A 12538-nucleotide genomic window follows, 5' to 3' on the forward strand; every position below is an offset into this window, starting at 1 on the left:
GAGAATTTAATATAGGACCCTAGGAATTTTTCCTGCCACAGATGCAGGAGAGGAGAGGAGAGGAGAGGAGAGGAGAGGAGAGGAGAGGAGAGGAGAGGAGAGGAGAGGAGAGGAGAGGAGAGGATTATTAAGTGCTTACTATGTGCTAGGCACCATGGCAAGTGCTAGGATACAAAGAAAAATGTATAAGACAGGCCCTGCCCTCAAGAAATGTTTACTCTAATAGGGAAGGACAACACACAGGGGATGCTGAAAAGGAGAGGGGGGATAACAGTAAATGGGCATGTGGAGGAGAACACAGGAAGCTTTGTGGAGACATAGTGGAGACATAGTCCCTGCCAAGATAAGGCACCAGTCAGAGTCAGGGGATATAGACAGTTATTGACTAAGATATGGAAAAGACCTTAGAGGCCACCTAGACCAACGCCCCCATTTTATATATGAGGAAACCGAGGCACAGTAAGATCAAGTGACTCTGGACACATAGTCTGTTTTAATCACCGTGGATTCTTAATAGTGAATGGACAGTTCAAGCTGGGAATACAGAGATATTACTGCAATTGTCCAACTGAGAATAAGTTCTGATACCTGTGTCTATGAGACTAGAAAGAAAAGAAAAAAAAATAAGGAAAATTTCCCTGGTAGCTTGTCCTCTCATTGGTAAAGGACACAAGAACTTTCCTCTCATTTCTAAAATAATAAATGGGTCTCATTCAATGTGTGAAGAAAGAGCACTTTCTTTTCAATAGACTGACCCCTATTACAACAGCTATTTGGCAGCTTGTTGCAAGGAGGAGAATGAGTTCTATTGAATAAATATGGCTTGTTTTCTCACATTATTGCTCAGTAATTATATATTTTTCTCTTATTTACATTTATTAGTGGGTAATGCCATCCTGCATGTTACCTGAAACCCAGCTGATCTAATTAAACCACCAATATTGTGGATTACCAGCTGTGATGAAAATGATGGCCTGAGCCTTTTTTGTGTATTTATTCTTTAGTGTAAGTTTATTTTTTTTAGCTAATGGTCTTTCCACTGTTCATCGAACACTTTAAACTTTTATGCCATCTTGGCGTGGTCGACAGGTCCCTTTAAAAATAGGTTTTTAAAGGTATGTGCAGCTATTTCAAAATGGTAATATGTAATCTGCAAGCTGCTGTGTACATTTTGGTTGCTAAGTGCAGTATTTAGCCCTGTTCTCCATGCAGTCAAGCATATCTTAACTCCCTGGATAATAATTGTTATTGGAATTTGCTGAAGAAATTTATGGCCCATATGATTACTTCCACAAAAGAAAACGATAGAAAGCAAATAGAAAGTCACGTGATTCTTAATTTAAGAAAGTTACAGTGAGTTCCTTCACCAAAAGGTGATAAAAACACCTGTTCTTTTCAGAAGGGCAGGGATAGTGAGGAGGGGGTGGGGAATGTGGAGGAGATGGGGGAAATGAGAGCCAGCATGGTGGAGTGTAGATTGGGGTGGAATCCCAACTTTTCTACTTGTGTGACCTGGGGAAAATCATTTCATCTCTGGGTCTCAGTTTCATCTTCTGTAAAATGGGTGGGGGGTAGGTGTGGGGTTGGAGTAGGCTTGGGCTAGGTGGTCTCTCAAAGTTTCTTTCTCACTCTAGATAAGACATTCTTAACCTAGCGTCATGAACTTTTAAAGACATTTTGATAACTACATTTCAATATAATTAATTTCCTTTGTAATCTTATTTTATCTATTTAACAATGTTAGTCTGAGAAAGGATCCATAGTTTTCATCAGACTGCCAAAGGATAATATGTCTGTGTAAGAAATCTCTATACACAGAGACAGAGATAGATAGATCAAGAGAGATTTCATCTATCTATCTTATCTATCTATCTATCCATCTATCTTGATAAAGGACCTTTAGGAATAGAGGCATACTCAAGTATTTCACAACCTATGTTTTAGATCTTGAAAGCTCTACAGTTAGCCATGTAGAACTTCCTATTGTACCAGAGAGTCCTGCCTTTTCCCCCCTTGTCTCTCTTCTCTCAATATGTCTTTCTTCTTCTCCTCTTCCTCCTCCTCCTCATTTCTTTCCATGTTCCTTCCTTCCTTCCTTCCTTCCCTCCTTTCTTCCTTCCTTTCTTCCTTTCTCCCTTCCTTTCTCCCTTCCTTTCTCCCTTCCTTTCTCCCTTCCTTTCTCCCTTCCTTCCTTCCTTCCTTTCTTCCTTTCTCCCTTCCTTTCTCCCTTCCTTCCTTCCTTCCTTCCTTCCTTCCTTCCTTCCTTCCTTCCTTTCTTTCTTTCTTTCTTTCTTTCTTTCTTTCTTTCTTTCTTTCTTTCCTTTATTCTTTCTTTCTTTCCTTTATTCTTTCTTTCTTTGTTCCTGTGAGATTTTCTAAGTCAATATATAGCCTATAGGGATCTGTTTTTATTTGAGTTTGACACTATGGAACCATATAGTCTATGTCTTTATTTCCTTTATAGCTCTTAGCCAAGGAAATTGTACCTATGAAGTGCTCAATAAATATTTGTTGATTTATTGATTCTCTCTCATCTCTCAAGATCATAGTCAAGCATATTTTCATCAAAATCCTCACCTCCCCCTACATTAATATCTGCTGGTCTCCATGCCAACTTTCACAAGTGGTTATAGGGGATTTCTTTTCTTGACTTATTTGTCCATTTGTCCTCTTTCCTCCCTCAGTCCCTATTACATCCTTCCCTAGAGTACAAAAAAATTTTTTTAGAAATGTTTAAGTATTCTCTATAATGAAAATTCTTGAGAAAGTATCCCCAAAGACTGTAATTAAGTCTTTTAAGTATTATTGTTCTCCCAAGAATGATCCATAGACTTTTTTGAAAATTTTATACTTCCAGATACATAATTAAATAACCTTTCGATTTTGTCTGTCTTATGTGCCAAATTCAGATGTTTGAAAACTTCTGAGTGACCGAATTGTTTTTTCACTTTTTATCTGGATGACTGGTGTCTTGAGTGGAGAAATATCTGAAATCATTTAATTGCCTAATTTAGGTGTAGTCATGAACCCTAAGGAAATACTTGGCTTCATTCTGTTTCCAGACATTAACTATTTTATGTGGACAGAAAAAGGACTCCAATCCTTGGTGTCCTATTTTGGCTCCTGTCGTTTTGAGGTGCTTTTTGAAGATTGGTTTGGAAGGATTGTCAGAGCCGTTTCAGCTTTTGCTGCTACTAAGACGCCATCTTGGCTCTGTCCCCTCAAAAAATTATCTGGTTTCCTATTTTGGAAATTAAAGTCAACAAACATATCCACTGAGTGAATGGGGTAGTTGAGGACATTAGTACACTGTCCCTTTAGTGTCAGTCACTGTTTCTCTCCTAAGGACTTATTAGAAATGAGACTTACTTGGGCAGTGAGGTGGTTCTGTGGATAGAGAGCCAGGCCTGGAGATGGTAGGTCCTGGGTTCAAATCTGGTCTCAAACACTTCCTAGTTGTGTGAACCTGGGCAAGTCACTTAATCCAAACTGCCTAGCCCTTACTGGTCTTCTGCTTTGAAACAAATATTTAATATTGATACTAAGACAGAAGATGAAGGTTTCATTTTTTTAAAAAAGCAAAAAATAATGAGCCTTACTCAAAGCTATGTTGAAGAGTGACTCAATGTCCTTGTCAGAGGATAATCTTAATGAAGGGTGTCTTTAATATGAAAGAATGAGAAGTCAAGTGAGATGCAGTGAACAGAACTACCCCTTTTCTGGCTCTTCTTTCTATCTCCATGTTCCCATCCCTGGGTAGTTTAAATGTAGTATTTATCCTTAGTGACTGATCATTAAATAGTGCTGCCAAGAAGTATGTCTGATGGACCCTGGGCTATCTGGCGAAATCTCAAGGCACTCATGCAGGGTTCGTTCATCTCACAGAGTTTCATTGTACTCCTGTACCATTTGTTGGTCCAAGGCCTGTGACGGCAGTAACAGAACTGGTGACTTTTTATTCCCATCTTCTTTGTCATTGTCTCCGTCATCTTCTCTCTGTGTCGCTCTCTCTTTGTCTTTCTCACTGTCTCTGTCTCTGGTGCTCCCTTCGCATGGCTGATGGATATGCAGAGTATGTGGGATGAAGTGAGTGGTACTGTCACTGAACTGATGGTGTTCAGTGACTCCTCGAGCTCTTGGCTGGTCTGTACTGCAGAAACCTGACACCCTGACCACTGAGGCATAAAAAACAGAGAATTGGAAGCCTCAGCCTGTCAGGCACTAGAGCGTCCCCCAGAGAGGCCTCTAGATGTGAGTGTGTGTGCGTGTGGTTGCATGGAGGGGGGTGAAGCGGGGGGCTGGTAGTAAGTGGGGCTGGCCAAAGAGAGAAAAGAATTGGGAAATGAAATGTCTGTTCACTGCAATTCATTGGAGTGCTGCTTATTGTTTTTAAAACCAGCATCTTCTACTGATTAGTGTACACAGCAAAGCTGTAGATAATGCAGTCATTGTGAGTGAGTTGGAAAGAGGATGGAAAGAAACCAACATCTTCAAACTGAGCTTCTCAGAGAAGACTCTCTCTATCTCTCTATCTCTCTCTGTCTCTCTCTGTCTCTTCTCTCTCTCATCTCTCATCAATCTATCAGCTATCTGTTTATCCATCATCCAGATGTTTATGTATCTTTGCATCCACCTTCCTCCTTAGCATTGTCTGTATGTATATCCAGCTATGTATTTATATATATACCTCCCTATCTACCCCTCTATTATCTATGTATTTATGTATCTTCTTATCTGAATGCCTCTTTATCACTGTATATCTATAAAGCTAAGTACTTATGTATCTATCTCCCTCTCTATCTCTTTATCTAGTGTCTATGTGTCTATATAACTTTGTATCCAGCTACCTCCTTATCTTTGTCTATCAAATTATGCATTTATGCATCTACCTCTTTACCTCTTTATCTATCCATCTATTTATCTATCTATTTATCTACATATCTACCCATTCTACATCCCCTTATTTGCAAGGTTCAACCTAGGGAGGGACTATTCAAAGTTAACATTGAGAAGAAGAAGTAGGACACATGAGGAATGGCATGTGGGCTCAGCCTTGCAGTTCAAGTGGTGAAGGAAATCTCTAAGGATCTAAAGAAATGGCATCACGAGTCTTATTCTCTCTTTTCTTCTGAAAATATCAAGGCAAGACTAATGCAACAGGAGTTTCTGAGAGTTATTTTCCCTCTTTAGACAGCAGAGATGTTCTAATTGGTTAATTCAGAAATGGTTACCTAGGACCAAATTTGGGGAAAGTGTTGGATTTGGAAAGAGAAACTTCATTTTCTTATTACCAGAGACAGGTCACTTAACATCTCTAGGCTTCAGTTTCCTCATCTATATAATGATGGTGTTGTTCTAGATAAGCTCTAAGATCCATTCCAGCTCTAAATTAATGCCCCACTTCTTATGCGATATAGTTTTAGCTTCAAGACTAGGGCCTCTGCCAACTAGACTTTGTATGTTTCTTTTAGAATCTAGAATCCTAGAATGTTATGTTTTATATAGTAGGTATTTCATAAAAATTATTGAATGAAAGAAACATATCTGTTTGGTCCATCAATAAGCATTTTAAGCACCTACCATGTTCCAGGCATTGTGCTAAGGGCTAGTGATACAAGAATAATCAAAAGGAAGACCCTTCCCCCAAGGAAATCATGGTCTAATATTCTACCAATTCTCCCTTCTTGTTGATTTGCTTTATTATCAGAGGATCCATGATAACTTATTGGTACTATTTCTAGGAAAAGGTAGAGTTGTAATAATGGCTCCAGGAAAGAAAGAAGTTAGTTCCTTACGGGTTAGATGGACTGCCTAGTCCATAAGTGTCTCAAAGAAGCAATCAGAACTTTGGTTTTGTGGGAGTGGTTGGTTTGGACCCCTGTTGGACTTTGCCTCCAGTTATGGGTTACTGGTGTCTAATATTATTGGTGCTGTGCCAAAGTTCTAATGTTATTGAACTTGAGATAATGATGCCTGTGTTCCATGAAACTGGGAATGGCATGACCGCCTGGTACATTAATTGCCTCTAATTGGTTGAATCACATTTTCTGTGGCTTCTATTGTCCAAAAAATATTGTTAACTTCCAAGCTTATGAAATTATGCTAGATATCCTACCTAGTGGCTTTCTGGAAAACTAAAAAAAATCATCTGGCAATTATGAGCAATATATTTGCTGTAGTGGTAATCATACACAAGGTAATTCACAATTCTTGGCAGTTTGCCATAAGTTTAGAGTTCTAGGTTTCTATTCTAGAACCACAAGAGCTCCAATCTACTTTTCAGCAAGGAAAATGCTTATTTCAGAATAAAGTTGAGCTAAAACCCCCTTCGTTGGTATTGTCCAATAACTCCACCATCATATATAGCCATGGGCCTCAGCTTAGAGGAAGTTAGAAATAGAAAAAAGAAAGAATTTCATCATTCATCATCTCCTGCTTACCTGGTCTATTCATGATCTTAATCCTTGCTCCCAATTAGCTGGTCCAAAATTGGGTCGCTTTAATTCACAAACTATTCAAAAAGTATTTATGAAGTTCACAAGAGAGTCTAAGGACTAGCACTAAATTACTCATTGGGGGTGGTACATTTAGAAGACCCAGCAGGAAAGATTCTAGGGATTCTAGGGTCTAAAACTTCAAAGTAATCACAGATACAAAAGAAGTATAGAATCAAAATAGATAGATTATGGGAAGGGTCAACCTGAACTAGCAGAAACCCATAGGTCCATTACAGAGGAGTAAAGATAGCTAATGCAAAGGGATAGAAATAGAAAATGGAATATCATGTATAAAGAGTAATTTTTTAAAAACAATTTTGGTTTGGATCACTGTATAAGTGAGGAAAGCAATATGCAATAAGATCAGAAAGGTAGTTTATGATCAGACTGTGAAGGGCTTTAAATGATGAAGAGAGTTTATATTTGATCTGTGAAGTAATAGGGAGCCACTGGAGTTTATTGAGTAGAAGACTATTCAGAACTGTGCTTTAACAACAACAAAAATCACCTTATAATTTCAGCTATAAATCATAACTGAAGTCAGAATCCTCTTCATCTTAAACTCAGAGAGTCTCTCATCTCCCCAGATCAGTTATTGTCATCTCACTATAAATTCCTTCCTAGAAAGCAATGTCCTTTGACATCATTCTTTACATTCCACCTTACATGGCTGCACCAATCACTCAACAGAGATTTTTCATTGCTGATATTTTCTTATTCCTACTTCATCCCATTCTAAACTCATGGGAACCCATCTTTTTCAGGCACAGAGGAAAGCTGAAAGCCTTGCTGCAGTTGTGACCCCTTGATTCATTCATTTGTTGACAAGGCTCTCCGTTATTTCCCAAGGTCTTTGTATGGCAGGCATAGCTTAATCTCTGTCTGAGCAAGTTGGTTTCTATTGCAACTGTAAGTTTTTGTAGTTATTGTTGTTTTATTCAAATCATTAGAGAGGATTTCAGTTCCTTTTAATTTTATTTAACATTCAGTGTAGAGTCCCATTTTTGTTTGCCATATCATAGTTCAGCATGGATCTTATCTCCATATAATTTCTTTTCCTTCCTTCATTCTCTTTCTTTTTGCTTCTGCTGTCCATCTGTGGACTCCTGTGTTTGGCCTCCTTACTTGAATTTGTTCCTATCTTCCTTGTTTCATATCGATTGTTTTTCAAAGGATTTGTTTCTGGTCTTCTTTTTTCGTTTTTATACGTTGTCACTGCCAAATAGCCATCAATCCATACATAGTACCCTACTTTATAACAAACAAAGAGAAATCCCTAGTTTCATTAATGCATGGTATCAAATAGTTACACAAAACTAATCAATATCACATCTACAACTGGCAGAGCATGTAACATTGAACAGTGATTGAGCAACAGATAGAACATCAGGTGTAGAGTCCAGAAGGCTTGAGTTCAAATCAAACCTCAGACACTTACAAGCTATGTGATCCCGAGCAAGTCACTTAACCTCCATTTGCCTCAGTTTCTTCTTCTGTAGAATGGAGATAATAACAGCATCTACCTTAAAGGGTTGTTGAGAGGTTCAAATGAGATACTAATTGTTAAGTGCTTAACACAATGCCTGCAAACAGTGGGCATTATATAAATAATAGCTATTATTAGTAGTAGTATTTTGTCTCTGTGGTCTACCATTACTAGATGTTTCAACACAATCCTCTAGATCAGTGATTCCCAAAGTGGGCGCCACCACCCCCCATGGGTGCTGCAGTGATCCAGGGAGGTGGTGATGGCCACAGGCGCATTTGGGGGCTGTGAATTACTGTGAGGGGGTGGTGATAGTATGTGACAGGGGGCACTAAGTAATATTTTTTCTGGAAAGGGTGCGGTAGGCCAAAAAAGTTTGGAAACCACTGCTCTAGATGGGCAGTTCATTCTTAAAAAATACAATGGGCAGAACTTTTTTTTTTAAGTTAGAAAATTAACTTTATGACATCAGGGGAGAAAAGATACACAATCCTCTATCATGCCATCCACACTGAGGATTAAAAAAGCCACAATGCTAAAGTTGAGCAATAATTATTATTTAAAGAAGGATCAGAAGGATTTGCTTCATTTTGGAACAATTTAGGAAAAAATATTACCTCCATTATTCTATTTCTATGAAAAGTTGATAGAATAATAAAGACTAGGAGTAAGCAAAAGCCCCAATCCACTAAAAATGAAAGATTTATAAAGCAGTCTAAGATGGTTCATTTTGGCTTTCTCACATACTGGCTAGAATAATATCTCTGGAAACATACATCTTAGAGGATCTCATGTAATTTTAGATTTCTGTGTAGAAAACAGTAATTTCATATTTCTGTAGCACCCTCTCTGAAGGATGCATCTATCCCCCACAAATACAGTAGTATCTGTCCTTTAAAAATTGATATTCTAAATAAATAAAATGATTTACCATACACCTTCCTTTTTGTGTAATTGTTACCTTAATTTTATTAGTCAGGGGTAGCTTAAAGTAGGTAGTGACATAGTGGATAAAATGTAGGGACTGGGGTCAGGAAGACTTATCTTTCTGAGTTCAAATCTGCTCTTAGACACTTAGTAGCTATGTGACCCTGGGCAAGTCATTTCATCTTGTTTGCCCCAATTTCCTCACCTGTAAAATGAGCTGGTGAAGGAAATGACAAACCACTCTAGTATCTTTGCCAAGAAAACCCCAAATCAGGTCATGAAGGGTCAGACATGACTGAAACTACTGAACACAACAACGGGGGTACCTTGTTAGTAGAGTGGATAGTGTTGGGCTTCCAGTCAGGAAGATGTAAGTTTGAATTCTACTCCCAACACCTATATTAACTGACTTACAGAATCAGAGGATAGCAACTTTAGAACTGGAGGGGTTCTTCCTTTGTTACCCTGGGCAAATCATTTATGCTTTCTCAGCCTCAGATTACTCATCTGTAAAATGGAATTAATACTAGCAAGGATTGTTATAAGAATCAAATAAGATAATATATGCAAGGCACTTTGCAGTCCTTAAAGTGTTGTGTGATATAGTAGAAAGAATGCTAGATTAATAATTAAAGGACCTCAGAGAAAATACTGGCTCTAACATCCACAAACTTTATGACCATGGACATGTGCAGGACCATTAAAGGAGAACTGTGCCATAATAGATAGAGCATTAGATTTGAAGTCAGGAAGACCTGGATTCAAATCCTGCCCCAGATACTAGCTATGTGACTCTGAACAAGTCATTTCACTAAGTTTCTGAGCCTAAATCTCCTCTCTTTAAAATGAAGGAGTTGGACTATATGAAATCTAAGACTCCCTCCAGTTCTAAAGCTGTTATCCTCTCATCCTGTAAGTCAACAAATGTCTCTGGGCCTTGGTTTCTCAGTCTGCAAAGTGAAGGGATTAGATTAGATTACTTCTACAGCTATTTCCAACTCTAAATCTGTACTCTATGGTCCATGCCTCAGAAGATGATCTTCATGAATTGATATGACTCAACAAAAGTTATAACTTAATAAAAATCTTCCTGGTGATGAGCTTTTCATCATTTTAGTTGGCTGATGCTCAAGTCACGGACTGAGAGTTCTTCTCTGGGCTCACACTCACATCCTTTCTAGGTTGGTAAGATCCAATAAAGCCTACTTTCAGCTGGTATAGCCTTCAAGTGTCCAGGGTCACTTCCAAGCCCCAGAGAAGCACCAAAGCTGGAGTTGAATGGAATAATTTAATTTACTAAAGTAATTTTAATTCTCAGTTCATGTTATTGATTAAATATGACTTCAAATTGCAATTCAGAATTTATTTGACTATGCTGATTTTGTTCCTAAGCCTAACTGTGCTTTTTATTGTTAAATTAATGATTTTCTCCCTCTTTTTTCTTTTCTGCTTTTCCTTCCTCTCCTCTCCTCCCCTACTCTCTCCCCAAACTCCAAATCCTTTCTTTTCCTTATTAAATATAGGGAGTGAATTTTCTGGAAGCCCTTATAGTCACCCACAGTATTCAACATACAATGATTCCTGGAGATTTCCCAATCCTGGGCTGCTAGGTGAGTACTGACTAGAACTTTCTTTGATTTCCCATTGTGTCATAGGCATGCTTCCTTCCAGAGCCCTACCACTCTCCTCTGTGCATTATGTTATCATTCAATGCTCCATAAACCTCCTTCTAAAAAAACTATTTGCTCCAAACAATGGTCATAAAAATTACCCCATAGTCTGTAGAGGACAATCTAATAATAACAGGTCAATATCCTATAATCTACTCCCTGAAGGAGAACTTCAGCTGGAAAAACTTCAATTGGAAAAAGAAGATCTGAACCAGTTTTAAACAAATTCTGGCTACATGTCCCAACCTTGACCATCATCATAATGCACATTTTTACAAACCTTCAGGCCTTCCTTGCAACCACCCTACAAAACAGTTGGTAGAACTATTGTTATCTTCATTTTATAGATGAGAAAATTGAGCCTCAGAAAGATTGTGAATTGTCCAGAATCCAGAAAAAGTCAGAAGTGAGATTCAAATCCAGGTCTCCTTAACCCCCAAGTCAAGCACTTTCTAAAGTACCATACTTCTGTGTTCATGTACCCCAGTGGTGGCCATTCCCTCCTTCCTCCCCTCTCCCCATCCCCCAAAACAATCTACTTTGGCCATTATAGGGAGGAGAAGAAATAGAAAAAGTGGGGAGGAGAAAAATAGCAACAGAGGAAAATTCAAGAAAAGAGTGAGAGGAAAAGGCAGGAGGGGCAGTACAGAGTGGTTTATTCTCTCTCAACCAAGATGCTTAGTGAAGATGCTCTCAAAGGCAGAGTTATTCCTCTTCCCTTTCCAATCATTCAGTTTTCAAGTGCTAATGGAGAGACAGCGATAGACCAATATGACTCTCTCTCATAATACTTGCTATGAGCATTACAAAATCTGGTCTAGATCTGTTCAGCTCCCAGAGATCAGGGAAACCTACTTGAGGACAGGGACATTTTAGAGATAATGGGAGTGTTATGAGTTCTAAGAGAGGTCATAATAGCTCCAAATATGCTAAGTTTTAACAATGGTCCTTAGAATGCTGATAAATCATTAATAATACCATGGAGGAAGTAAGGAGACAATTTTATTCTATTTCTGGAAGGTTTATTTAAAAGAAAATTTTCCCCAATGGTTAAAGTCCTTCTATAGACCCTGTGGTCTAGCCAGAGGTGTCAAACCAGTGGTCTGTGGACCGTATATAGCAATAACACTCCCTTATATGTCAGAACCACATTAAAATGTAATCGAGAAATGTTTAAGAAAATAAATAAAAATATAATGCTAAGAGGCAATATTAATTTGAGGTTTTAATACTACATAGGTAATGTTAATTTGTTGTTTACATAGCAGTGGGGATCTGTTTCTATTTTTGTTTGACACTGCTAGTCTAGATCTGTGCTGATCACGGATAGCACAGCAGCAGGTGAGAAAGCACCTTACAGTTGTGCAGTAAACCTGGGGTCATCCCTAACTGGAAAACCAGCAGCCATTGGATATATCTGGTAGGTCAGCTCTATCCAGTGAACATCAGAGTTGGGCTTCTTCCTATCAAATAAGTATAGCCATTTAGGTTTCTTCATTTAAATAATGGTGATGATGATGATGGTAATAACATTAATCCAATAAAGCTCAAATGAGAAAAAAAAGAGTTAATTTCCTGGATGCTTAATTACTTTATTACTGAAACAATAGAATCACCAGGGATTCAAAGAAAAGACACTCTGAGGGGACTGAGACTCAACTTAAGATCATTCTTTTCCAAATCAGTTGCTTGTGACTGAAGCCAGAAGCAGATTATTCTCTCTATATAATATTTACTCTCCTTGTGGTCCCAAAGCTACCCCACTAGGGTCCAATTTATACATGTTCCTTAATGCTGATCTCACCATAGACATGATATAAAGGATAAATAGAATCCATTTTAATTACCGTAGCCCACTTTGACCTTATATTGGACAGAAAAATTCAGATCTTGTTGTATAATTTGCATAGATGAAATAAGGAACTAACCATCATAACATACAGTGTGTTAGCATATTT

The 12538-nt window shown here is 38.2% G+C and overlaps 1 protein-coding gene across 1 annotated transcript in view; it reads left to right on the forward strand.

Moving 5' to 3' along the window:
- The window catches only part of PAX5 (paired box 5), a 340144-nt gene extending 329613 nt beyond the window's left edge, over positions 1-10531 (forward strand). The window contains exon 8 of the mRNA XM_044679587.1: positions 10434-10531. Within this exon, the coding sequence (XP_044535522.1) occupies positions 10434-10531 (98 nt within the window). The remainder of the gene's footprint in view (positions 1-10433) is intronic.
- Positions 10532-12538: the final 2007 nt, after the last annotated feature.

This window comes from Gracilinanus agilis, chromosome 1, assembly GCF_016433145.1.
Source record: "Gracilinanus agilis isolate LMUSP501 chromosome 1, AgileGrace, whole genome shotgun sequence".
Classification (NCBI taxonomy): domain Eukaryota; kingdom Metazoa; phylum Chordata; class Mammalia; order Didelphimorphia; family Didelphidae; genus Gracilinanus; species Gracilinanus agilis.